Below are 23,611 nucleotides of genomic sequence, written 5' to 3' on the forward strand. Positions count from 1 at the left end.
GATGGGCTGTGTCCTGCGACCGATGCATGCTGCATGCACCATCACTCTGGCCGAGCAGAGTCTGTGGCGCAATTGTCTTGGCATGATAAAGTGTGTTGAAAAAGGGGGCCTCGCCACTGTCCTAGGAAACGTATGACTGTCTTCCTTGACATTGTTGACTCTGAGAACAAAATGTCTGATTGCAGTGCTGTCATTTGTCGGCATGAACTCCTCTAATGCGTTTTGGGAGTTTGGTCAGAGATCAGATGCTAAAGTAGACCTCATCGGAGTAGGTTATACGGTAGATCAAGGTATAATCTTAGCATTCCTCAGCCTCTGTTTCCTTTCAGTTTTCATTATCGACTCCTCCTACACCTTGTCATTCATATAGGCTTTTGACAGAATCCAACAAGCTTCAAAGGATCCTTACAAAAAAATCTCCATTGAATCCATCCAACAGATGACAGTAGCATATATTGGCAACTTAGAAAACAAGTGTATATGATCCTCCAAGAAAGAATTGAAGAGCCGACAACATATATGAGGCACCTAAACTCCTTTATTAAGCACTATTTTGTACTTAAAGAGACCTTTAACCTTTCATATTCCCAACCTCACGATCATGGATAGGGCCCATGAACAGCTTAAAATATAACACACCGGAAGAATATGTACCTGATGTAGACCACCACCAACCAAATTATTCAATGATCCCCACTGTTAATGATGGGTTGAGACTGTTGACAAGAGAATAAATCCTGGCTTATATAACATCATGTCTCCCTCGAGTGTCACTAGTCATCTTTTTCAAGGCAATAGTTGAAGAAAAAAGATCATGATAAGACGTCGGCTGGTTTCCAAAAACCTGCCCAAAGTTCTTTCCGGACCTCACTCATCCTTTCACCATCAACTCTTGTGTGTTTGTGGACCTTGAAAGGTTCTACCAATTACTTGTGTCGGAGTACAGTCTTCCAGTCCGAAGCCTCATCAAGAGAGCAGGGAAATGTTTTGATAGTTAATCTTTTTACAACCTTGTAAATATTACTCAGCAATCAATAATTGTGGATTGAAATATATATATATATGTTGTCACCTGCAACGAGATTTACCTTTTGCCAAAAGCCTACAGTTTAATGTAAATAGTGTCGTCAGCACTATATTACATGAGGTGACAGTATGTCAAATATTAGACTGCAATGAAGTGTAAAGAGTTCCCATTAGGGAATCATTAAAGCCAATTATTACGTGTAAGCTTTCATTAACAGCCCAAAGCACAATGTATTATCCACTTAATGCTCGTGTACTACTATTCTTACCACCACCACCACCAGCACCACCAGCTGTCTGTATCAGCTGCACCCGCCTGCAGCAAATCCAATCCTCGACTTGGCGACGTCATAAACCACGTTAAACGTCTGCTGCTGCCTGTTCCCGATGATCGCCAGCCTCCCTGCCGGCGCAAACGCCAAGCACGTCGTCGTCGCATCATCCACGTCGATCATTACGTTCCTCGGCGCCAGCTTCAATGTCGCGCCGCCTTCGAACACCATGTTTACCGCCGGCACCGCCGACGCCTTCACGGTCCCCCTGAAGCACGTGTCCAAAATCGAGTACGCCGGCGCCCGCTTGTACCTCTTGAGAGCCGCCACGATCGCGTTGCTGAGTGCGGTGTACACGTCCGGCGGCAGCCGCGTGATCACTGTCCCCGAGTCGATGATCGTCGGTGTCCCGGTGTACGCCGACGCTCTTACCGGCAAGTTCTTCCCGCCGACCGTGACGCCCGTCAGCCTGACGAAGTAAAGGGTGTCGTCCAGCGAGCTCGACACCATGGGAGTGTACGAAAACTGTGCTGGGTTGTATGAACCAATCGACAGGTATCCGGTGGACACCATGGTCGGAAGGCAGTAAGAGAAGGACTGACCGAGCCTTGGCCCGAGTTGAGACAGCAGGGAGAGCTCGTTGCGTGCCAGGCCAATGAGGCCGGCCGACTTGCCGAAGAGGCCCTCGTTGTCCTGGCCACAGCCGTAGACGAAGTCAGCGAGAGCTCGCCTTGAGCCCAAGGAAAGGCTGTCCTTGCCGAGGTAGCCGACGGAGAAAGAGGTGTCGCCGTAGCTCGCCTGATAGATGCAGACGTTGGCGACAGAGCATGAGGAAGGGTTGAGAGTGGCGGACAGGAGGCCATGGCACTCCGGCGCAGAGCACGGGACCGAGCGATAGGTGGCCGAAGCGGCGGGGTCGAAGACGGCGCCGACCTGGGAGTGGCACGAGACGCGGCAAGGGGAGCACTGGAGCCAGGAAAGGGAGGAGCCGGTATCGACGACCATGACGTAGGACTTGACCGGGGTGCCAAGGCCGACGCGGGTGACGTAGTTGCCGACGCCGACAGAGGTGCCGGAGGAGAGGGGGATGGAGGCGGCGTCGGGGTGGAGGATGAGGGAGGACCGGGACGGGGCGAGAGTGGTGTTGCGGAGGCGGGCGGCGAGGGAGCGGACACGGGCATCGTCGTGGGAGAGGATGGCGGAGAAGGAGAGGGAGGGGAAAGGGGCAGGGGAGCAGGGGCTCCTGGGGTGGTGGAGCGTGAAGTGGATGCCGGAGCTGTTGAGGTGGTGGAGCTCATCAACTGCAAAGACGAAAGCATCATCAACAGGAGCTTGCTTCAAGATCGCATATGATGATTTAAGATGGGTTAAGCATAGCTAACCGTAGTTAATATCAGTCGACTTGGATTAAAATAATATAAAAAATAAAAAATACCTATCTAAACTAGTTTTAAAGTTGTAATATCATTTAAATCATCAGTTAATGGCATATTAACAGGTTTTAAGATTTGGCAATGACATATACTGCCGTCAAGTGAATCCATATTCCACTTGACAGTGCAATCGCATCACAACGAAGGACCACAAAAGTTCTGCTTCTTATCGTTAGATTGGATAATCTATGGCAAGTGGGCCATTCCATAACAAATTGCAAGGTTGGATCATACCCCACCCAGAACAAGAAAAATCTAAGGAACAAGACAGTACTGTAAACAATAATAAATAGATGAGGAAGGAATATTTCAATAGATTGTTAGGCTGCAAATTATGCTACGAGTAGTAGAAACGCCTGCCGACGACCTCATACTAATAGAATAAATGGTGGTTGGCAGTGGCCCCAAGCATTCGGAGGACTATTTCGTCCTTTAGAGAAGACATCAATGAATGCATCATCTCTTTGTCACATCATGCGTGCCTGCCTAACAAGCAGATTACCAGCTACCATTAATTCCTTTGCTGATGCGCGAAGGAATCATTAGAAGGAGATTGATGGATGAACAGCAGAAGAAGGATTTCTGTGAATCATTTTTCATCCCTGTTCAACCAAAATACTGCACTTCCATAAAATTAAATCAAGAGCTTATGCTGAGAAAGGAATATGAACTCTAAACTCGCGCTGCAGTGCTGTTATCACTTCTTGAGGTATTTTTCTAAGAAATCCAGGGAGGAAAAGATCCATTTCGTAATAGTTTCGTCTAAACATTGATGAAGAACAATGATTCCGGAAATTTTTATGGCTACGGTTCAAATTGAACTTGCATATACTTCGTCTTGATTTCCCTGAAACTTCATCATCATACTATATAAAAGTAAAAGGAACGAGCATGACAAAGCAGATGATAGGGATATCAGAGGTGATGTGATCTCTTTAAACTTAATTCATGAAGTAATACGGAAACTTGAAGCATGAAATAAAGAAGATTACCCTTGTCCTTGGAAGAACATGAGCTACGAGGAACATCTCTGAGAGATGATGCTACTGTAAGCAGAAAAGTAGTGACCAAGAGAAGCAATCCCATCTCTTCTTTCGTATGTGGAGGAGCTCTGGCGTTCAGGGGGTCTATATATAGAGATTCCAGTAGAGCATGTGCTACACTACACTCCTACGGGAGGAGTAGCTTTCGACTCCACCGAAAGAAACAATGGTTGGTGAAACATCTATTATAGCCTGAATACAAAAAGGTAGAGATCAGTAAAAGAAACACTAAATACACTTAAAAGAGTTATCCTCATAGTCAATTTATTGGAGAAATATCGACTTACCATCCTCAACTAATTAGCAAATTTATATGTGATGCATGATCCAAATTGATTGAGCCATGCGAATGGAGAGTCATCTTGACGAGGTTGTCAAACACTCGAGTCAGTAATTTTGACGGCCTTCATCAAACCCAAACATAGCAAAGAAGATAGAGTAGGTAGAATTCTTAGTTTCTGGATGAAACTCCTTGATTTCCTGTCCCTAATTCAACAGCTAAATTAGGTTCTAGAGTTAATGTCTGGTCTCCTCCATCGGAAAGTCTATTTATTGTAGTCGAAGAACACATCACAATGATTCGGACAACTGATTTGTCACCTTTCCTCCCCTTGCAGATTCATCTCACTCGGGAAGCAAATCTTGCGGTAGGCTTCTTGAATTTGTCCTAAGCAAAAGGCAAAAAAAAGGTGCATGATATCATTTCAATTTAATATCTACTCTATAGTGACTGAGAAGCATGATCAATGACTCGTTTTTCAACTTAACCTCAGTTTTATGTGGAAACTCACAGCTAGTACAATATCGGTATTGATTCAGTGATATAGACATGTCGAACAAACTTGTTAGCTCAATTCATCAAGTATCACCAGAATTTGACTTATGCATGAACATAGCACTATGATAAGTTTCATTTCCAATGGCTAAAGGATATCTAAAGCTTGTAATTTCATTACATAAAAAATCAATGTCCAGAAGAATAAACTAAAGAAAAAACCTTTTGATGCATAATTGTTGTTGACATTCAGTAACTGTAATGCTTGGTGCTTTGTGATGCCAAGAAACAATTGTAATCACGATGCCAAGAGGGACTAAAAAAAACTGGCAAAAGGATCCAAAACCAATCAACTACCGCCTGATTATGAAGAATAATCATAAGACTGGCAAAAGCTATAGTCAGACAGGTCTCTCATCCTCTAAAGAAGCAGTTTATAGTCTTGTATTATTTTGGGTGACAATTCTATAGGTTGCTGAAACCAGTATGGACCTATTGGAACTTCCAGTAATGACTATTTACAATATAATCCACAAACTATAACAGCACTGAGGAATATTTGTCATTATCTTGCGTCAAAACACAGTTATTCATGGCTAGTCCATGTTAGGATAATGATGTTTAAGCACTGATATTGGAGACATTGAAAAGTTTCAATGAAAACAAAAAACAAATTACTTGCAAGCCAATACTAAAATCATGACCTTTACATCTAGGAAATAAGCTTCTGATTTTGTGTTGTACTAATGTTCAAAAGCTTTTAAATTATGTTGCAAAAATGAAAATTGGAAGTGCAGTCAAATCTACAATCATACTCTGACAGTTTCAGATTCATATATTTCGATAGTGGGCTCCTGTATCAATTGTCTATTTCTCAAATGGATCCTTCCTAGTGTACATGTTTTGCGGCATCTGACACCATTAAGTGGGATTCTCCTCTTCTGATGTGAATATTAAGGGTGGTCTCCATACATAAAAGCATAATTCTTATTCTGACGTTAAAAACAATGAGATAGATAATTGAGAATAGACTTTCAATGAGCAAAAGAAAAACATAAGATTTGTACCTAGAGAGGATGCAGGGTTGCCTTCATAGTCATCATACGTGTTCTGCTGAACCCGATCTAACCCAAATCAGTGCCCGATGAAGCCAATGAACGGAAAGGAAACCTATTTAACAAATGTTCAAACCAACTTCATGGTATCAAGTTATCAACCATTGTGTAGCATTATCGACAGTCATGTTAAATACAATATAAAGACACCATACTGTACAAAACTTGGAAAAAACTTCATGGACACAAATGCTTGAATCAATCCAGGATTGTGACTGCTAACTCCAGAAGTCCAAGGCAAATTGGTATAGTAGACAGCTGGTTCTTTTGATTCCAAGGCAATTCATTCCAACGCAACTGGTCTTTCAGCAACCCCAGAACTTCCATCAGCTTCCAAAGTTGTATTCTGCATCTGAATTCTGCTGCCAGACACAGACGTTTTGCTTTTGGAATTGATCACCTTCATAAAGGATGAAACACCAGAAGTTTTTGGTTCCTTTCTCTTTCTAATAGTCTCAGCCCAACCATGCAAAGTTGATCGTAATTGCTCATCGAAGATAGCTTGCTTGAACATGTCACCCATCTTCACAATTTGATGCGTTAAACAAGCTGAGTTAGCATATAGATGCAGTGAACATTCTGAAAGGCTAGGAAAGAAATGGCTGCATGATCTAACCTGAGTGACAATGGTGTACAATGGGAGAGTGCTGTAGCTGCAGAGAACTTGGATAATAACACTGTCAAGATCAAACTCCTCAGTTAAAACAAAGAAGATTAGTTAAAGATTTTAACAGCATTTCTGAAATTTAAGAATCAGCATCTACATCTCTAATTAAAGTACTAGCGGTTGTCCTTTTAATACCCAACAAGAAGCCTGGGGACGATATACCCAACTTTTTCCATGATGCAGGAGTAAAATCCATAGGTGCTCTGCGGATACCAATATCAATCAGAATTAATGCAGATCAAGGGTAGATGTGGTTCTTTTCATGAATATGCTTACAATTATCCAGAAGAAATAGGCAAGCTCAAAAGCATTCTGAAATAAGATGAAATGTATCAAGTAAAGGAGGATTCCTGGCTGATTAAACCAGAAATGATGATCAGATGGCTTCACTTTTGGTACTTGACCATCTGTGGGCTTCTCAGCAGCTTCTTGAGCCAGACATGTTATAATATGCTCCAACTTTGTACCGACAGCTAACAGAAGCTGAAATTTCATCAATCCACAAATAAGGTCTTGAATTGCCCTGAGATATTACATTTAATCTGGATTTCCTAAAAAGATATAGCTGTTACAATGGTGCATATACTTACAACTAGAGGCAAGAAAGACAGCCAAAAAAATGTGTGCCATCCTGCAAGGAATAAATTAAACAAAAGTTGGGATAGGTTTTAAACATCAAGCCTGAATTCAGAATGCAAATCAAATACTATGTGCAACAATAACTTTCAAATTGTAAAGATACATGAGCACAAGTTACTTTAAAAGGAAAAAAAACACAGAAAACAGGAGCACAAAGTTGGTTCTTCTAAAATTGATTAACCTGAACTTACAAACTTTAGTACCTTATTAAAATTCTCCTGATGAGAAAAAAAAAACATGGTTTGTTAATATTAAAAGAGTGAAGGTTACAACCATATCAAAGTTCCCTTTTCATTGATTTTTCACATTTGAAGTCAAAATAATCCTAGACAAGGTTCGGTTCTTTTTCTTCTCTTTGTGACCCTTATGGAGATGATGTGAACTATAAATCACTGGAACTTGGTCATGTGAGACGAGTTATCATAATAATAAAGGTCTAGGAGCCATATAGAAGGATTTTTATCTGTAGAATTTTGATATCTAATTTAAGATATAGCATATGCACAAGCGAAGAGAAAAAAGAAAATCTTGGTGTTTTTTTTTTCATCTTGAAACTATATCCCATATTTATTATCAGCCAAAACAGAAAAAAGAAGTGTGGGGACAATTAATTGGGATTATGATATCTGAATGTAGAATGAACTAGAATTAATGTGGGGACAATTAATTGGGATTCTTGGTATGATGTCTAAATAGAAAACCTAGAATGAACTACTTATTATGTGTACTATACATTATCAGTCAATAGTAGACCAGGAAGTTTTGCTGATAATTTATATTTCTAGCTATCTCTAAAATATAAATTCTAAAATGTATATTTCTGTACCCGAATGCCAGTTCAGAAAATAGCCAGAGTCGAGTATCTGAATGGTTGAATTCATCCAAAACTAGCAACCTCAACAAGGTTTTGTTTGATTATCAGTGGTAATGCAATCAAAGCTATATAACTTATTTTCAACATACCATTCACATTCAGCAAGAGGAATAAGACTACAAAAAGCCACAAGTACCATCTGCATTGACATAGTACACACATTTAAGCTGGATTCAAAACTGATTAAAAGTAATAAAGGAACTTCCCTTTGCATATTATCCACCTTATACCAACAACAATCTTGAAATCATCCTCAAGAGTTCGTAACATATATTTGTGAAAATCGAAGTCTGGGTTCGAACTGCAGTGTTTCTAGAGTGATATCAAGAAATAACAAGAAATGATCAGAAAAAAAGAAGGGGGATGGTACACAAATAGACAAATTAAATGAAAAAATTATCACCATAATTTTCCTAAAAATTATGCAACTTACCATTATAAACCCTGATCGCAATGCTCTGTAATCTGATTTGGTAACAGAAGCATAAAACTGTTTCAGGAATGACATCTACATTCGATAACAAAGCAATGGGTGAATTGGTAATTCACCAAGTAATGAAAAGATACTAACAATGCATAAATGGCCATGGCTACTGCATAGTTCAATAGTTTTCAAGATCTATAGGGATACAGTGTACATGTATTTTTGTAAGGACAAGTATGAAATTGGCCAGTAATGCTTTTGCACTATTCTACGTTTGGAGTTTGGACTGCTTTTGTTATCTAAGAATTTATCTGAATGCTAGTTAATATAAATATGTCTATGAAAACTAAAGTAACAGGCTGGAATACTTGCACTCACAGTCAAAGAAGAGAATAATTTGCCCTCTTTCATCAAGTAAATAACAATCATATGATTCCTACAAGCCAATTGGTGCAATATAAAAAAAAAACGATGAATCAACTTACTATCCAGCATAAGACAACTGATCTTTGCTGAAGCCCCTCTGTATGCTCCATCACAAACTCATTATGTTGCTGAACATGTGTAGAGAGTTCCTCTGTAGATACTGCAGGAAATCTTGTATTACAGAATAACAAAAAGATCTCACTCTTAAATGATGATCGCAAAGTTAGAGGGCCAGAAACTGATAAATTAATATGTTACATGTCTCTTTCTTTGGCTGCCCTTTCCTGATATCATTTTCCCAGAGCTTCCATTTTCTAATCTGCAAAAGATCAATCATTTATTTTAGTTCCTTCTGTCCAAATGTCATCTATTTCCATCACCTACATATTATTTCCTCTGTAAATGCTTGTTGGCTACCTTTGCTCCTCCTAGAACCATGGTCGTTGCACAGAACACAACATGGACTACTGCTAGCACAAATATAAAAATGTGCAGTTGATGTAATGCTTCCAGCGACAAAAGTGGAACTTTTCCCTGAGAAAGTTACTGCTTAATTAATACTTATGCAACTAGCCAACAATGACTTTCTTGCATACACTAGAAACTTGAATGTTGTTAAAACTTAAATATACATGTTTCAAAAAAAAAGATACATGCATACATACTTCATGTATGTTCCTTTATCAAGATGCTTCCACAAAACATAACTTATATGTGGACTTATATTGCAACCAAATATGAAGTGAACATAACATATGTACTCACCGAGACGGTGGTTACAGATTTAACTTCTCAAATATTGGTCCTTTGTCCCTTTTAAAATATAAATCTTTATAAATGTAGCTTATTAAAATGATTGTGTCTAACAAAAATGCATTGTATCATTAATTATGTAAATGAGAGGTTGTTATGGACCATATACATATGCATATATGCATGCAAATAAGCGCTGTTCATGAATGTACATAATGTTTAAATGTTCATGTACAAAAATGCATGGGTAGCGGTATTAAGTTCGAGAGTTTTGCAGACCTATGATCAATTATTTCATATATGAACCTTCAGCTAGACAAATTCTTATATCAACTGGTAAAAGAGAACTTAACATGCAATCACCCACTTTGTTAGAACCACAACTTATCACAAGCTTGATAACCTAAATAACATCAATAAATAGTCAAAATACTATATTATCACATGGATTTCCAATATGGTGATACTGGTCAAATTCAAATTGGTTCAGAACAAATTTGACGACATATAAGCTTAGTGACTCATCTGGCTTGGGAGTTACGGATTTGTGGAAGATAGAGTTCTGGATTCAACAAGATCTTACATGTAGGCTGTCCAATTATAGCTTTATAGCAGAAACCAATGCTTCTTTTTTGAGTTCTAATAATGTAGCAGGTGGGTTTATCATTAAAGATCAGCAAGGAAGCTTGATAGCTGCCAGATTTGTAGCAAGAGGCATGAGCTTAGTTCTTCATGCTGAATGTGCAGCAATTTTGGAAGGCCTTCGTTTTGCGTTAAATGGTAGCTTAACAACATTTGGATCAGATCCGACTCTCTTCAGGCATGGTGAAGATTTTCAACAATTTTGAGGATATGCCTTGGCATCTCCGAAATATCCCTAGTGACTGTTTGTTGATTTTTGACAAAGTGGACTTATCCAAGTGTAGTTTTGTGTTTCGAGGGTGTAATAGGGAGGCACATGCTCTTGCTTCCTATGCTAGATTGGCGGATATCTCATGCAAATTTTGTATCCGCATGATCAAGTCTTAATATATATTATCCTTAAATAATAAAGAAAACTCACCTGTCTCATGCAAAAATCAGAGTCTTCATCCTCAGATAAAAGCTTCCGGTTATTCCATGTTAGTTGAAGTTTTAAGCCCTTTGCACGATGGACCTCCTGGTTGGGGGGAAAGCTATTCTCCTTGCATGGAAGCATATGGTGAAAAAGCCTTTTTGAGACACAAATGCGGCTGATGGTTCGTTGAAAGACTGTTAACAGGAGGGATATAAAGCCAAGAAGCATCAACTCTGCATACAGATATTGCCAAATTCTGTCACATCCTTACAATATAGTATCATAATGATATAGAAAGTAGATAAAATATAAGCTTTTAGTAATTCCCAAGCCCTACTCGGAAGAAATAAAAATGTGCAATATGAATCATTGATGTTATATTATGATGAGTCAGACTAATCAAACTCAAAATGGATCATTTGTTCATCCTCAAAATGATACATGCCAAGGAAGTTGATTCATGTGTCTAAGAGAAACAAGTATACCCCTTCATCAACATAAACAACCATGAAAGGAACCCTATGGGTGTGATTTGATTTGGAAGTTGAGCTCAAAAACTTGATGGACAAATCAATTAGCTTGGACCAGGAGTGCTGCATTTATAGAGAGTGACAGATCACTTGAGGTTGTCAAAGCCAAATGTTCTTTAGTTGAACAACTTTGAATATTTTCTGACTATAGCTAAATGCATGAGAATGTGACAGCTGAGCGATGCTCTCCTGGCTGCCCTAATAGATCATCTGACTGTGGGGTAACACTACTGTTGACCTCAACAATAGTCATTCCGCTGTTGTACTACTATTTATGCATGTATTTGCCACACACACAAAAAATGGGGGAGGACTCACAGCAGGGAAGTCATTCCCCAGAGTGTAGATGTCAATGAAAAAATGTGTTTCAAATACTTGAGTGGGAAATCCAGAAAGGGATTCATCCCTTTCTAATTAGAATTATTCAGTCCTAATCCATTTGTGAGTTTGATTAGACAAGATTGTTCCCTAATTATCTATATATGAAGGGTAGTAGCCAATCTGAAAGATACTTGTATGTTCCTACACTCTCTGACCAATCCAATTTATCAATTACTTGTCCACCATCTTCATGTGGGACTTGAGACATGACATTGTGTCCAGCCTCCAGCTTTGTTCTTGTCTAATGTGGGGTTTTTCCTCTCTCTTGAAGTTGGTGCAGATTACCACCAATGTTCTTCCTTGGATATGCTGATCATGATCAAGCCAATGCAGGTTATCCCGAACTACTATGTATCATGGTAGATCCAGATTTCCAATCTAACTGTCATCTGAAAATTCACATTTGCAAACCCTCACCACATTTTGAATTTTTAATTACAACTATAAGAATCAGATTACTTACAATTTAAGGCAAATTTTAATCCATTTTGTGTACAGCGAGAGAGAGGAAGTCACTCATAGGTGGTCAGAGATCTTAAAATGTTTCAACAATGGTCTGATGAAAGTGGTGTTAAATTTCCAATCTTCGGATCATGGTAGGAGAAAATGTTTTAACTGCTTGGAAGACTTCCTTTAGTGCATGTTGCTAAAATATGCACCTAAAGGATCTCAAATTGCATATGCATTTGAGCACGTCAGGCTTCATAAGCAGAAGGTTTATACAAACTCTCAAGATACTAGGCAGTAGCTCATGGATATATATATTCATATAAAAACTTCCATATTCTCATACAAGAAACCTGGTGATATCTGCACAGAATTTTGGAATCTAGTTTTGATAGAACTAACCTTCTTTTAGCTTCTGCAAAGCCTTATAAAGTGCATCCTGTTGATTATGCTTCAAAAACTGAAAGGAAAACAAGAAAAGCAAGTGAAGTATCGGTTTATGACTCCAGCAGCATAAAAAAAGCATTGCACAGCAAGGAAAAACAGTGTTGGCAAGACTTCAGATTGTCAAAAGACTTGCAGAATGGAACTGGTCTGTGCACTAAACTTCAGAGGCTTTGACCTACAGAGAACAAGACTGTCTTTCCAAAGTCATGCACCAAAAGGGCATGCCATTTTCTCCGGTGAAAACTTTATGCTTAACTCTGTAAATTTGGTGGGCATAAGGAGCACAAGAAGGGAAAAGGACAATGAATCACCACTACATGCACGTGAAAATAACTTGAAGCTTCTTTAGAACCTCTTCAAATTTTGGCTGCTCTGCTTCCTTTTACACCATGTGGTTGAGCGATAAATATCATATCCAGATCAAATGTTTTTTAGTCGGTGTATTGGTATAATTTAAATGAGGCATCGGCTTATCATATCAGTGTGTGCTCGTAAGTTATTGATTGAGTTGGCACCATACTGTGCAGTCAAGAATCCTAGGCAGTTCATGGACGTATGAGTAGTGAACAGAAATAAGGCAGTGGACATCAAAAGAGCAGGTGGAATGAACAAGAAACCTAAAGGCACAACCACAAAGATGCTTATTCTTCGGCTATGATCAGTTGCATAGGGAGGTACCAGTTGGGCCACTATCACCACCATTCCTCACTGAAGAATTTAACACATTGAACACATACCAAAGAGTAAAACATAAGCCAACGATGGGAACGACAAAGAACGAAAGACCTACAATCACATCAAGAATCTTATCATTTCAAGAGCAAGCATTCCAACCTTTTCAGATACCTTACAAAACCCGACCATCTCTAGTGGTTGTATAGAAAATTGTCACCAGAAGAAAAAAGATTTGTTTTTTTTTTTCTTGGGAGAGAGAATTCCATTTTTTAATAGAATGAACAAATCACAAGATCGGTTTGAACAAGGAAACTTTAACAATAAAGGTACACGGCTTGAACAAAAGATGAAGTTTTTCTTCCAACGCTAGTAGTCAGAAGGTAGGAAAGGCGTCAGCAAAGATCGTACCTTTCCAAGGTAATGTAGGAAGCGCTCGACGAGCAGAGAGATGACGACGATAATGGTGCAGACGGCGGCGACCACCCACGTAGGCGTGTACTCCAGTGACTCATGAGACTCCGGACCCGCCATTGCCTCCTTCCTAGACCAAGCTCAGCATGGAAGCCAGTAGGATACGATGAAGGGAAGGAGAACTTTTCTAAGTAAAGTAAGGGATGGGAATGTCTGGCGAATTGGATTCAGAGGAGGATAACGAAGAATGTAACCTGTGGTGAAGCAGAGGATGCTGCTAGTGGGCCAAAAGTAAAGCGTTTCCTAGTCAATTTTGAGATACGCTTGTGTGCCTCCATTTGGTACATAGCAAATTGGTCTTCAGGAACGGCGACAAAACAGTTGACCAGAGAATGAAAGGGTACTGCGTCTGGAGGCAGTGCGTGGCGCGGCTAAGTGAAGGGAAGACGGAGATAGGGCACATGTGGAGCTGGAGGAGCGTTTCCGGTGAGTCAGGAAACGTGTGAGGAACATCCGAAGCAGGAGATTTTGGCATTTTTAGCTTCGGTACAGTCAAACACTGGTTGAGCTTTCTAGATCGGGAGATTATGTTTTTTTATTAATTATATATTATCCTTGACTATTTATAGATTACTTTTATAGTTTCATATTTCAATCTTTAGATTTAAAAAATTTATATTAAGATCTTTATAATTATAAAAAAATAAAAAATAATTTTAATTTTAATATCTCAATTAAAATTATATCGATACTTTGTGTCATGTCGACAACGATACGAGGTCACTTGATAGTAATAATTTTATAGTTTCTTTTATATATTGATTGTTTAATATAGACCGGCAATATTTGAATGGTAGCAAATAATGTTTAGAATATTAAAATTGTTTTTATTAATTAATTTTATTATTTTTATATTTTACATTCATTACTGTAATGATTCTAATATAAATTTTTTAAAACTAAAAACCTTAAAAAGATAATATGTAATTAATCCTTTTTCTCCCTATAAACATAATATAAAATTGAATTACCATAATATAGAATTGAATTAAAAGACGACTTGAGCTGGAAGAAACCCCCACGACCACGTCAACGAATCTGAAAGCATATATGTGCACCCAAGAGAATACTTGGTTCGAGCAGGCTATCATCACACCGAGCTTGGCACAAAAACAAATCTTACAAGTTTGCTTGCACCAAAAGCAGGACTGTCACAGCGTGATTTTGCAGCAATAATATACCATAAATTGCTCAAAACATAATAAAAAAAAAATATAAGCACATCCAGACGTAAAAAAAAAAATTGAGCAAAGTCACAAAGCCTGCGTTTGCACAAAAGCCCATAGAGACAAGATAGCAACAATACATAACCTCAGTTCAATGTTAAATGAGCAGTAAGCAAAAGGATTACTAGAAAGATAGCAAGCCTCGATCTGGATTAGTCTACTTCCTCCATCTTGCTCTCTTCCGCATCTGCTTCTTCGAGGGAAGGCATGTCAGTATCTTCCACCTTTTCATCCTCGTCAATGCTGAGGCCTAATTTCAGCATCCTGTGGATCCTGTTGCCAAAGGTGTTGGGGTCGTCAAGACTGAAACCAGAGGTAAGAAGAGCAGTCTCGAACAGCAGGAGCGTGAGATCCTTGACTGACTTGTCATTTTTGTCAGCATCCGCTCGCTTCCTCAACTCCTCCATAATGGGGTTTTCTGGGTTGATCTCCAAAGTCTTTTTGCTAGACATGTAACCAGCCATGCTGGAGTCCCTGAGAGCTTGTGCCTTCATAATCCTCTCCATGTTGGCAGTCCATCCATACTCGCCAGTCACCAAACAGCAGGGGGAGTCAACAACTCGGTCAGACACAATGACCTTCTCCACCTTGTCACCCAACACTTCCTTTATGACTTTGCACAGCCCCTCAAATTTTTCCTTCAGTGTTTCCTTCTTCTTCTTCTCATCCTCACTCTCATCAATCTTCAGTCCCTCCTTTGTTGCAGAAACCAGCTTCTTACCCTCAAATTCCTTCAGCTGGCCCACAGAATATTCATCAATTGCATCAACCATGAAAAGCACCTCATAGCCCTTCTTCTTGAGCTTTTCAAGGAATGGGGAGTTCTCCACAGCCTTTTTGCTCTCGCCGGTTATGTAGTAAATGTCATTTTGGCCCTCCTTCATCCTTGTCACATAGTCCTTGAGGCTGGTCATCTCATCCCCACTCTTTGTTGAGTGATACCTTAGCAATTCAGCAAGCTTTGACCTGTTCTGGGAGTCTTCATGGATACCGAGCTTGAGATTCTTAGAGAATGCCTCATAGAACTTGTTATAGTCCTCTTTATTCTCAGCGATCTCGAAAAAGAGCTCGACACACTTCTTAACTAGGTTCTTGCGGATTACCTTGAGAATCTTGTTCTGCTGGAGCATCTCTCGTGAGATGTTGAGAGGAAGGTCCTCAGAGTCGACAATACCTTTGACAAAACTAAGGTATTCTGGAATTATTTCTTCACAGTTGTCCATGATGAAGACACGACGGACATACAGCTTAATATTGTTGAGCTTCTTCCTAGTGTCAAAGAGGTCAAAAGGAGCCCTCTTGGGCACAAAAAGAACAGCCTTGAATTCAAGCTGACCCTCAACAGAGAAATGTTTCACAGCCAGATGCTCCTCCCAGTCGTTGGTCAGACTCTTATAGAAAGCCGCATACTCTTCCTTGGTGATCTCCTCAGGCTTCCTCATCCAGATGGGCTTCTGCTTATTGACCAAAGACCACTCATGAGAAACCTCCTTAATTGTCTTCTTCTTCTTCTCTTTCTCTTCCTTTTCTTCATCAACATCCTCCACCTTGCCTTCCTCAGTGTCTTTCTTGTCTTCCTCATCCTCATCATCAGAAATTTCCTTCTCAGTGGTCTTCTCAGTCCAAAGGGAAATAGGGTAGCTGATGAACTCAGAATGCTTCTTGATGAGATCCTTGAGGCGGCGCTCCTCAAGATACTCCAACTGCAATTGAACAAACCAAAGTACAAAATAAATGGAAGTCTGGCATGCTTAATTGGCCGGAATATCATTCCCAGATTGACCATGTTTCCCAATAAGCATTGTTTCTTTATAATCAAACAGTTCTACAAAATAAAAAACATCAAACTGAAAACACCTGAGTAAAAGCGTTAATGATTATGCTAGAGGGCACCAGGACTATCAGAAACTTTAAAAAAAGAAGTCAAGAAACCTTCTTTATAGGTTGAAAATACTGACGACATTAAATACTGCAGGCTACACCAATTTGAACCACCAAGCAGTCACAAAATAGGTGAGTTAGTTCTTGAAAATTTAATAATCAGTAATATTCAATTAAAATGTAAAATAAATAGCATTAAAACTTCTAATTGCTATCACAAAATAATGATGTCAATCTACAAATGCAGCATAATACCAAAGCCAGGGCTATCATCAACACTTTACTGTTACACTCCACAGCTTAATTAATGTAAACATGACCCTTCGCCATCTTTTGTAAGGGTCACATGGAGTCCGATGTGAGATGCCAAGATAGACCTTTAGTAAGCATTTTCCTATGTAACTACTTTAGCATTAGTAACAAACTTAAATTGTTGCACCACAAATAAATGCAAGTTATGAACAAAAAAGAACATAACTAAGCCTCTGTATTCAAGAAAGATGGCTTTGTCTTGAAAAATGTAGTGTGCATTCCATGTCAGAGGTTAATTCTAAAATTATAGCAGGCATACAAGTATGAATCTGAAAGAAGAAAAGAAGGGTGCAAACTGTAGGAGGATCCAACAATGCAGTATACAGGAAGGGTCGACATAGAACCTTAACCCTACACAATAAGAAGGTTGTTTCAGTGACCAAATCCTAATCACCTAGTTCACATGGAACAAACTTATCATGCTCACTCTCTATATTAATCTAGCTTGATAATTACAACCAAATCATTGTCAAGGTTCATCAGAGCTTTGTATTACAACCACTTATGTCTAACAAGAATCTCAACAAATCAAGATCATCAAAGGAAAGGAAGGTGCAAACTCAACAGATAAGCATATGATATCCATCAACATAGCCACGACAAGAGTATACTTAATTGATAAAAATTTTCAGCCCCATCAGTGAGCATAAATTTAAGCTATTCATCACTACCTCTGAAGAAATAATCCATTGGGACAAGTAAATACGTAAACGAATATTTAAAACAAGTTAAATTAAATCATTCTTAGAACACGGAGAAGGAATTCATTGAGCAACAAACATAATTAAACACGGTTATCTTTTGTAATTTGAAAAACAAAAGAGAAATCCTTCCATCAAAGCAGCTTCATCGGCAATTCGACTCAATAGCAGTTTCCATCTCTACCCAACCATGATGCCTTATCTAAACAGTTCATCAAATCATAGAAACTTAAAATTTCTTAGCAAATTGATGTATGCATAGCAAATACCTGATCCTCCTTGAGGAAAAGTGTAATCTTTGTCCCCCTACCAAGACTCTCACCAGAAACATCCCTGGTTACGGTGAATGAACCCCCGGCCTGTGACTCCCACACGTACTGTTCATCGTCGTTGTGCTTGGTGGTGACAACAACCCTCTCCGCCACGAGGTAGGCCGAATAGAACCCCACACCAAACTGACCGATCATACTGACATCGGCCCCAGCAGCAAGGGCTTCCATGAACTCTTTGGTGCCCGACCTGGCGATGGTACCAAGATTGTTGACAAGGTCAGATTTAGTCATGCCGATGCCACTGTCGATGATAGATAAGGTATTGGTAGCCTTGTCGGGGATAATATGGATGAACAGCTCCGGTTGAGCGTCGAGCTTACTCTTATCGGTGAGGCTCTCGAACCGGATCTTGTCCAACGCCTGTTAAGAACCCAGATCAACAACAAAATCAAGCCCCATCATAGAGGCAAAAATGACTCTAAACGAAAAGTACAAGGAATGCTAACATCGGAGGAGTTGCTAATGAGTTCACGAAGGAAGATCTCCTTGTTGGAGTAGAAAGTGTTGATGATGAGGCTGAGAAGCTGATTGATCTCAGCCTGGAAGGCGAAGGTCTCCGCGTCGGCCGCCATGGAAGGGCGTCTCTCAAGCGATCTCAAGATCTAGGGTTAGAAACCTGCGATTGAGACTTTGCAGTCGAGAGGGCGGCGATGGCTTTTATGTAGGGAACCGGGTTCTAGAACCTTCTAGAAGGGGCGCGACAAGCAATAAGATCGTAGCGCATCAACGTTATATTTGGTGGACCGTTATATTCATCTTTGTGGGCCGAATTCTTCGGTTTGGGTTCTATCCAACTTGGAAAGTATTTATTAATGAATAAAGTTGGAAAAAAATTGTTTTCTTTTACCAAAAAACTTAGTGAGTTTGAGTTTGGAGAGTTGCATAAAGTTAGTTCCGGAGGGAATTGATCCACCCATATAATATTCAGTTTATCTTATCTAAATTTTCTGACAATCTAATTAGTTATTGATAGAAATAATATTAATGAAGAAGTTTTATTGAATTAACTTTAGCTTGAATACAATAACATGTCCCTCTCCTATTTATACAGAAGAGAGGATTTTCCTCAACAGAATAGAGGATTTCTCTCAGAATAGAGAGATAAAATTTCCTCATGTAGTTGGGAAAATCTTATCTTCTATCAACTATTTGACTCCCTAAAAATATGATATTTCTAATTTTTAGTGATCATCATATAAGCAACATTAGGTTAAATAAATATTTTACATTATGACATAATTATATGTCAATTAGGGCTTGGGATTGGCATCGATGGTATTGATGGGAGAGGCAGAAGCGACCAAAAAAGATTTAATAAAACCATAAATAATGATTTAAATATTTCAAACTTAATTAAATATATAGTTTTTTAATAAATTTAATAATGATAAAAAATTCATATAATCAACATAAAATAATTGAGATTTATGATTTTATTATTTTTGTTATATAATGTTAAAATAATAACTTTAATTAATCATCTTGGGTAATTAAAAAAATAAATTTTGGAATTTTCTCTCACAACCAAGGTTTTTAAGTTTCGAGTTGAAAGTTGACTAGACCAAACTAGTCAAATCGATTCAAAATAATATTTTTAGTTTAATTGAATAGATTATAGTATTTTTTTAATAAAACTATAATATTTTTATTATAAAACTAAAAAACATGATAATACTATTAAAAATACTATAACTTAGTTTAATTAATTTAAAGTTTTATAAATATTAGTTACTAACCTATATTAAGGTTTCATAAAATATTTTATGTAATAGTTTTAAAATAATTTTGAATGAAAACTAAGGATATTTGATATATTTCAAAATAAAGGATGACATGTCCTTGTTGATAATAAAAAATAATCTCATTCAAAATATTTTTGAATGAACTTATATTATTTTCGTCATTAAATCAAGGTATTGAAACTCTAATGAAAACTATTATAACTAAATTTCAATTAATCATAATTTCCAGTAACCATAAATATCAATTTTTTTTATAGATTATGAGATATTATAGAATTATTAATATGAAATTTGAATGATTATGGATGGAAATTACTTACGTCTTGACATATTTCAAAATAAAGAATGCTACAAAATTTAATGTTTTACTCTTTGTCTTAAATTTAAATATGAATATTCTAAGAAATATTATGATATTTATAATTAATTATTGTAAATGAATAATAAAAAAATAATGAGATATTGTTTGAAGCTATATTATTTTTGCATTAGTAATAAAACATATTATATTTTTATAAATAAATATAAAATAATTATAATTATAATTTTGAGATAGGAATAAACATATCTCATATTTAAACGTGCACAAGGTTATGTGACATCTTAGTATTATGTGACCGACATATAGGTATCATATAATCGATATTTTATCATCATGTGTCGACATCTCAATATGATGTTGAGTAGGTTGGATGTTATTATTTCGAATTTAATATATTATTATTATAATTAAGTTTAAAAATATATACTATATTTTTAATAATTAATATATATCATATTGGAAGTAATCGTATTTGGATATCAATATAAAAAGACTCTTCAAGTATATCCTGAAATAAATTATGGATTTTTTTCCTATGATATCGCCCATATATCAATTACCTTGTTATTTGAGTTACCCGTCCAATTGTACCCGTTATTTTACTCCGCTTTTAGATGGACGGTCGTGTTGCACGGCACGAAACATAAAGCGTCCACCCGTTCTATAAGTTTGGAATCGCCTTGCGATTTTTTGACTCTCGACCGCTACAAGGTCCACAGCAAAGAAGCGGCCCGGTCATTTCTCTAGGGTTTCAAGTGCGCGCCTCCTCTACCATCCCAATTTCTAGACTTTCGTCAGTCCGATTCATGGCTTTTGTTTTCTCTTCTTGTCCTTCTAGCAGGTCTTTTGATCGTTATTTGGTTTTATGCTACATTGTACCGAGATCGGGGTTCATTTGTTGTTGTCCTGGTCTTGATCCGGATTCGGCTGTAGCAACAGCAACCAATGGGAAGAAAACTGGTCGGATTGCTTTGAAATTTTCCATAGGCATTCCGCTTACCGAATTTCCCATATCGTTCTCGTCGAAGTTTAAAAGGGAGGCTTTTTTGGGTTGTATTTTGATTTATGAGAAGGGGAGAAGAGAGGAATGGTGTACGTATTAGCCATTCTCAGAGGCCCTTCTCATATATCAAGTGCTATTGATCTCATGCATGATAGCTTGGTCGTCATCCGGGCAAGCTGCGCTTTGATCTTGCAGGTTGCGTCATTTGATGACTATATTTTGGTATCTTTTTCTTTCTTGTGATAGTATTTATGATTCTTTTGTTTTTTATTCGATTGATGTATTTTTCTGATTTTTATATATATATATATATTACGAAACAAAAATCGTGAGGAGTGATGATTTGATTTATATCTATCATGTGAATTTTTTTCTTCTAATTGATAGGATTCGAAGCATTCAAAGCTCGAAGGATTCATGTATTTACTTCTTGAATATCTTTAGTTAGTGATTCCTCTTGTGGGGAACATCTCACTTAAAAAAAAATCTGAAATGAATGGGTTAAATCACCTTAAATTGCACTAAATTAAAAAGTGAAAAATGGGATTATTACTACTATCAGCAATTTAGGTGAGGCATCATAACGAGTTTTGGCACTGATGAGATCAAACATCTTTCATAAATTGGGATGAATTTGAATGGTTGTCAGCACTAAATTGTGGTTCTTAATGAAACACCGTATTATGCTGTGTACTGATTACAATTACTGCAAAAAAAATACGGGAACACAATGTTGTTTTCAGAAGAGAATAGCAAACCACATCTAAAATCTGGTATGGCTGAGCTCTTTGTATTATGATCTTAGGGGCAGTTCATGGTAGTCTGCTGGAATGGTCTTTGAAGCTACAATCTTTGTTTTCCCTGGATTTATTGCTGGAGGGTTTGTTACGAGCAGTATTTCTGAAGTTGATTTGGTGAATGGAAATGTTAATGCTTATGTTTTCTATAGTTAAATTTAGTTAAAATTATTCTGTAATATTTTTGTTTCAGATCGGAATAACTTTAGGTTTAACATTATAATATTTATTCATAGTGCACCCTTTGTGATGTCTGCTGAGATGATTGTTAAGAATTTCCTCAAACTATTGTGATGTCTGCTGAGATGATTGTTAAGAATATAAAACATATTGCCCCTCAACATTTTTTTCTATATTGTTTCAGGATAAGGTGAGGTAAATCGAGTTCACAATTTTACTATTTTAACAGAAATGAAAAATTCATCAAAAATCAAAATATAGTTAATTGCACTTGAAACTTGAATCCAAAGAAGGTGGAATTCTAGTTATTTAAGTCTTCTTTTTTATAATTTAGGTGTTAAAAGTATGGGATATTAGTATGTGGAGCTCTCCCTATGACAGAATTCATCCTGTCCTATTGTTTAGAGGATCATCCAGTTTTGCAGTAGTACCTGTTGGGAAGACATGTACGCAGATACATTATGGTCCATCTTATTGTTTGCAGGAACATTCAAATGTGATCTGAATCGTTAAGTTTTTTGCTCATCTCTATTTAACAAGTACATGAGCTTGCCAGGTGCATGTTCATCTCAGCATTTAGGCATACCTGCACTCATTGATCTCGAGTGAGGACAGTCTTTGAATACTGCTCTTATAAACTTTGATGCCCTCTTGCATGTGTGTAAATACCTTTGGCTTGATGGCATTCGGGAGGTTTTCTCAGCTTTATCATGCATTGTCTAATCAAGAAGCTGGATGATTGTTTACGGAAACTTATATTGAAATTTGAGACAAATTAGGTAATTAAAGCCATACATTGAACATTATGTTGGATATGAATTTACTTGATGGTGTTTGTTGCCATCTTATTGAATGATTTTGTTTTGGTCCCTGGTGCTGCAACTCCTTATAGTACCGACATGTATATGTTGACTTAATTAAGTATTTTTATTTCGTTATGTGACAGAAATTCTTGGTCTGTAGTGTTGAAAATTCATTTCCAGGAACAGTTACATTTTCTCATCAATGCATCAAATACACCCATTTAGATGAAATCGGGTGATTATTTATGTTAATTGTTTAAAGGGATATGCACCTTTGAAAGAGTTTATTCAAATTCGATCCGTTTGATAGCTAACCTGGATAATTTTTCAAGTTTCTTTCACTATGCTGGTCAACAAAGTCCAGGTATTATCAATTGTTTATGATAGTTCTCCTGTTCTACATTTTGATGAATATATATAATCATACTTCTTAGAGGAAGAGAAACAAATAGTTTTAGTGGACTGGCCATTCAAATGTTTATTTTAGTGGTCATTATGTTTCTATAGTAAATCCTGCTCAACAAGCTCTAGCTTTGATAGTTGTTCTTCATACTTTATGATGAATGCCCCACCATAAATGGTTGTTTTTCTCATTCTTCTCCTCAAGTGAGAGAAGAATGATAAGCATGAGTTCTGCACGTTAACATATGTTTCATGAACCCTCATAACACTCTGTAGCAGGAGAATATACACAGAGCAATCTTTATTCTGCTGAGTGTCAATCCTAGAGCAATCTTTATTCTGTTGCGTGTCAATCCTAGCTGGCTGCTTAGTCCACAGGTGTCATCTGCTCTCAATCAAATTGTGGTGCATGCCATGGTATGCCCATCAGAACAATCTTCTTCGTTGGCATATGA

The 23,611-nt window shown here is 37.7% G+C and overlaps 3 protein-coding genes and 1 non-coding gene across 6 annotated transcripts; 1 reads left to right on the top strand and 3 right to left on the bottom strand.

The window, feature by feature from the left end:
• Window positions 1-1,176: 1,176 nt before the first annotated feature.
• LOC135620096 (aspartyl protease family protein At5g10770-like) lies at window positions 1,177-5,754 on the bottom strand. The gene is made up of 4 exons (XM_065122737.1): window positions 5,617-5,754; window positions 4,062-4,441; window positions 3,724-3,966; window positions 1,177-2,599 (listed from the first exon to the last, which is right to left on the bottom strand). Exons 3-4 carry the CDS (start codon window positions 3,815-3,817, stop codon window positions 1,329-1,331), a joined length of 1,365 nt encoding a protein of 454 aa, XP_064978809.1. The 5' UTR covers window positions 3,818-3,966; window positions 4,062-4,441; window positions 5,617-5,754; the 3' UTR covers window positions 1,177-1,328.
• LOC135620089 (MLO-like protein 13) lies at window positions 5,732-13,892 on the bottom strand. Of its 3 annotated transcripts, none has more exons than XM_065122720.1 (14): window positions 13,393-13,890; window positions 12,265-12,322; window positions 10,511-10,737; window positions 9,112-9,228; window positions 8,953-9,013; window positions 8,754-8,854; window positions 8,278-8,352; window positions 8,068-8,156; window positions 7,934-7,983; window positions 6,922-6,962; window positions 6,608-6,814; window positions 6,467-6,534; window positions 6,281-6,341; window positions 5,732-6,187 (listed from the first exon to the last, which is right to left on the bottom strand). In XM_065122720.1, the coding sequence occupies exons 1-14, from the start codon at window positions 13,513-13,515 to the stop codon at window positions 5,948-5,950; spliced, it is 1,518 nt and encodes a 505-aa protein (XP_064978792.1). In that variant the 5' UTR covers window positions 13,516-13,890; the 3' UTR covers window positions 5,732-5,947. The 3 variants fall into 3 exon arrangements, 2 of the variants coding, with proteins under 2 accessions (XP_064978792.1, XP_064978797.1); XR_010489628.1 differs by having other exon boundaries at window positions 6,123-6,187; window positions 6,429-6,534; window positions 13,393-13,888; XM_065122725.1 differs by lacking the exon at window positions 9,112-9,228 and having other exon boundaries at window positions 13,393-13,892.
• Window positions 13,893-14,686: 794 nt separating this feature from the next.
• LOC135620097 (heat shock protein 81-1-like) lies at window positions 14,687-18,543 on the bottom strand. The gene is made up of 3 exons (XM_065122750.1): window positions 18,354-18,543; window positions 17,845-18,267; window positions 14,687-16,384 (listed from the first exon to the last, which is right to left on the bottom strand). Exons 1-3 carry the CDS (start codon window positions 18,477-18,479, stop codon window positions 14,834-14,836), a joined length of 2,100 nt encoding a protein of 699 aa, XP_064978822.1. The 5' UTR covers window positions 18,480-18,543; the 3' UTR covers window positions 14,687-14,833.
• A 2,352-nt stretch (window positions 18,544-20,895) lies between these two features.
• LOC135639502 (small nucleolar RNA snoR109) lies at window positions 20,896-20,987 on the top strand. The gene has a single exon (XR_010496972.1). It is a non-coding gene; the product is annotated as a small nucleolar RNA snoR109 (small nucleolar RNA).
• Window positions 20,988-23,611: the final 2,624 nt, after the last annotated feature.

This window comes from Musa acuminata, chromosome BXJ1-3 (assembly GCF_036884655.1).
Source record: "Musa acuminata AAA Group cultivar baxijiao chromosome BXJ1-3, Cavendish_Baxijiao_AAA, whole genome shotgun sequence".
NCBI lineage: Eukaryota > Viridiplantae > Streptophyta > Magnoliopsida > Zingiberales > Musaceae > Musa > Musa acuminata.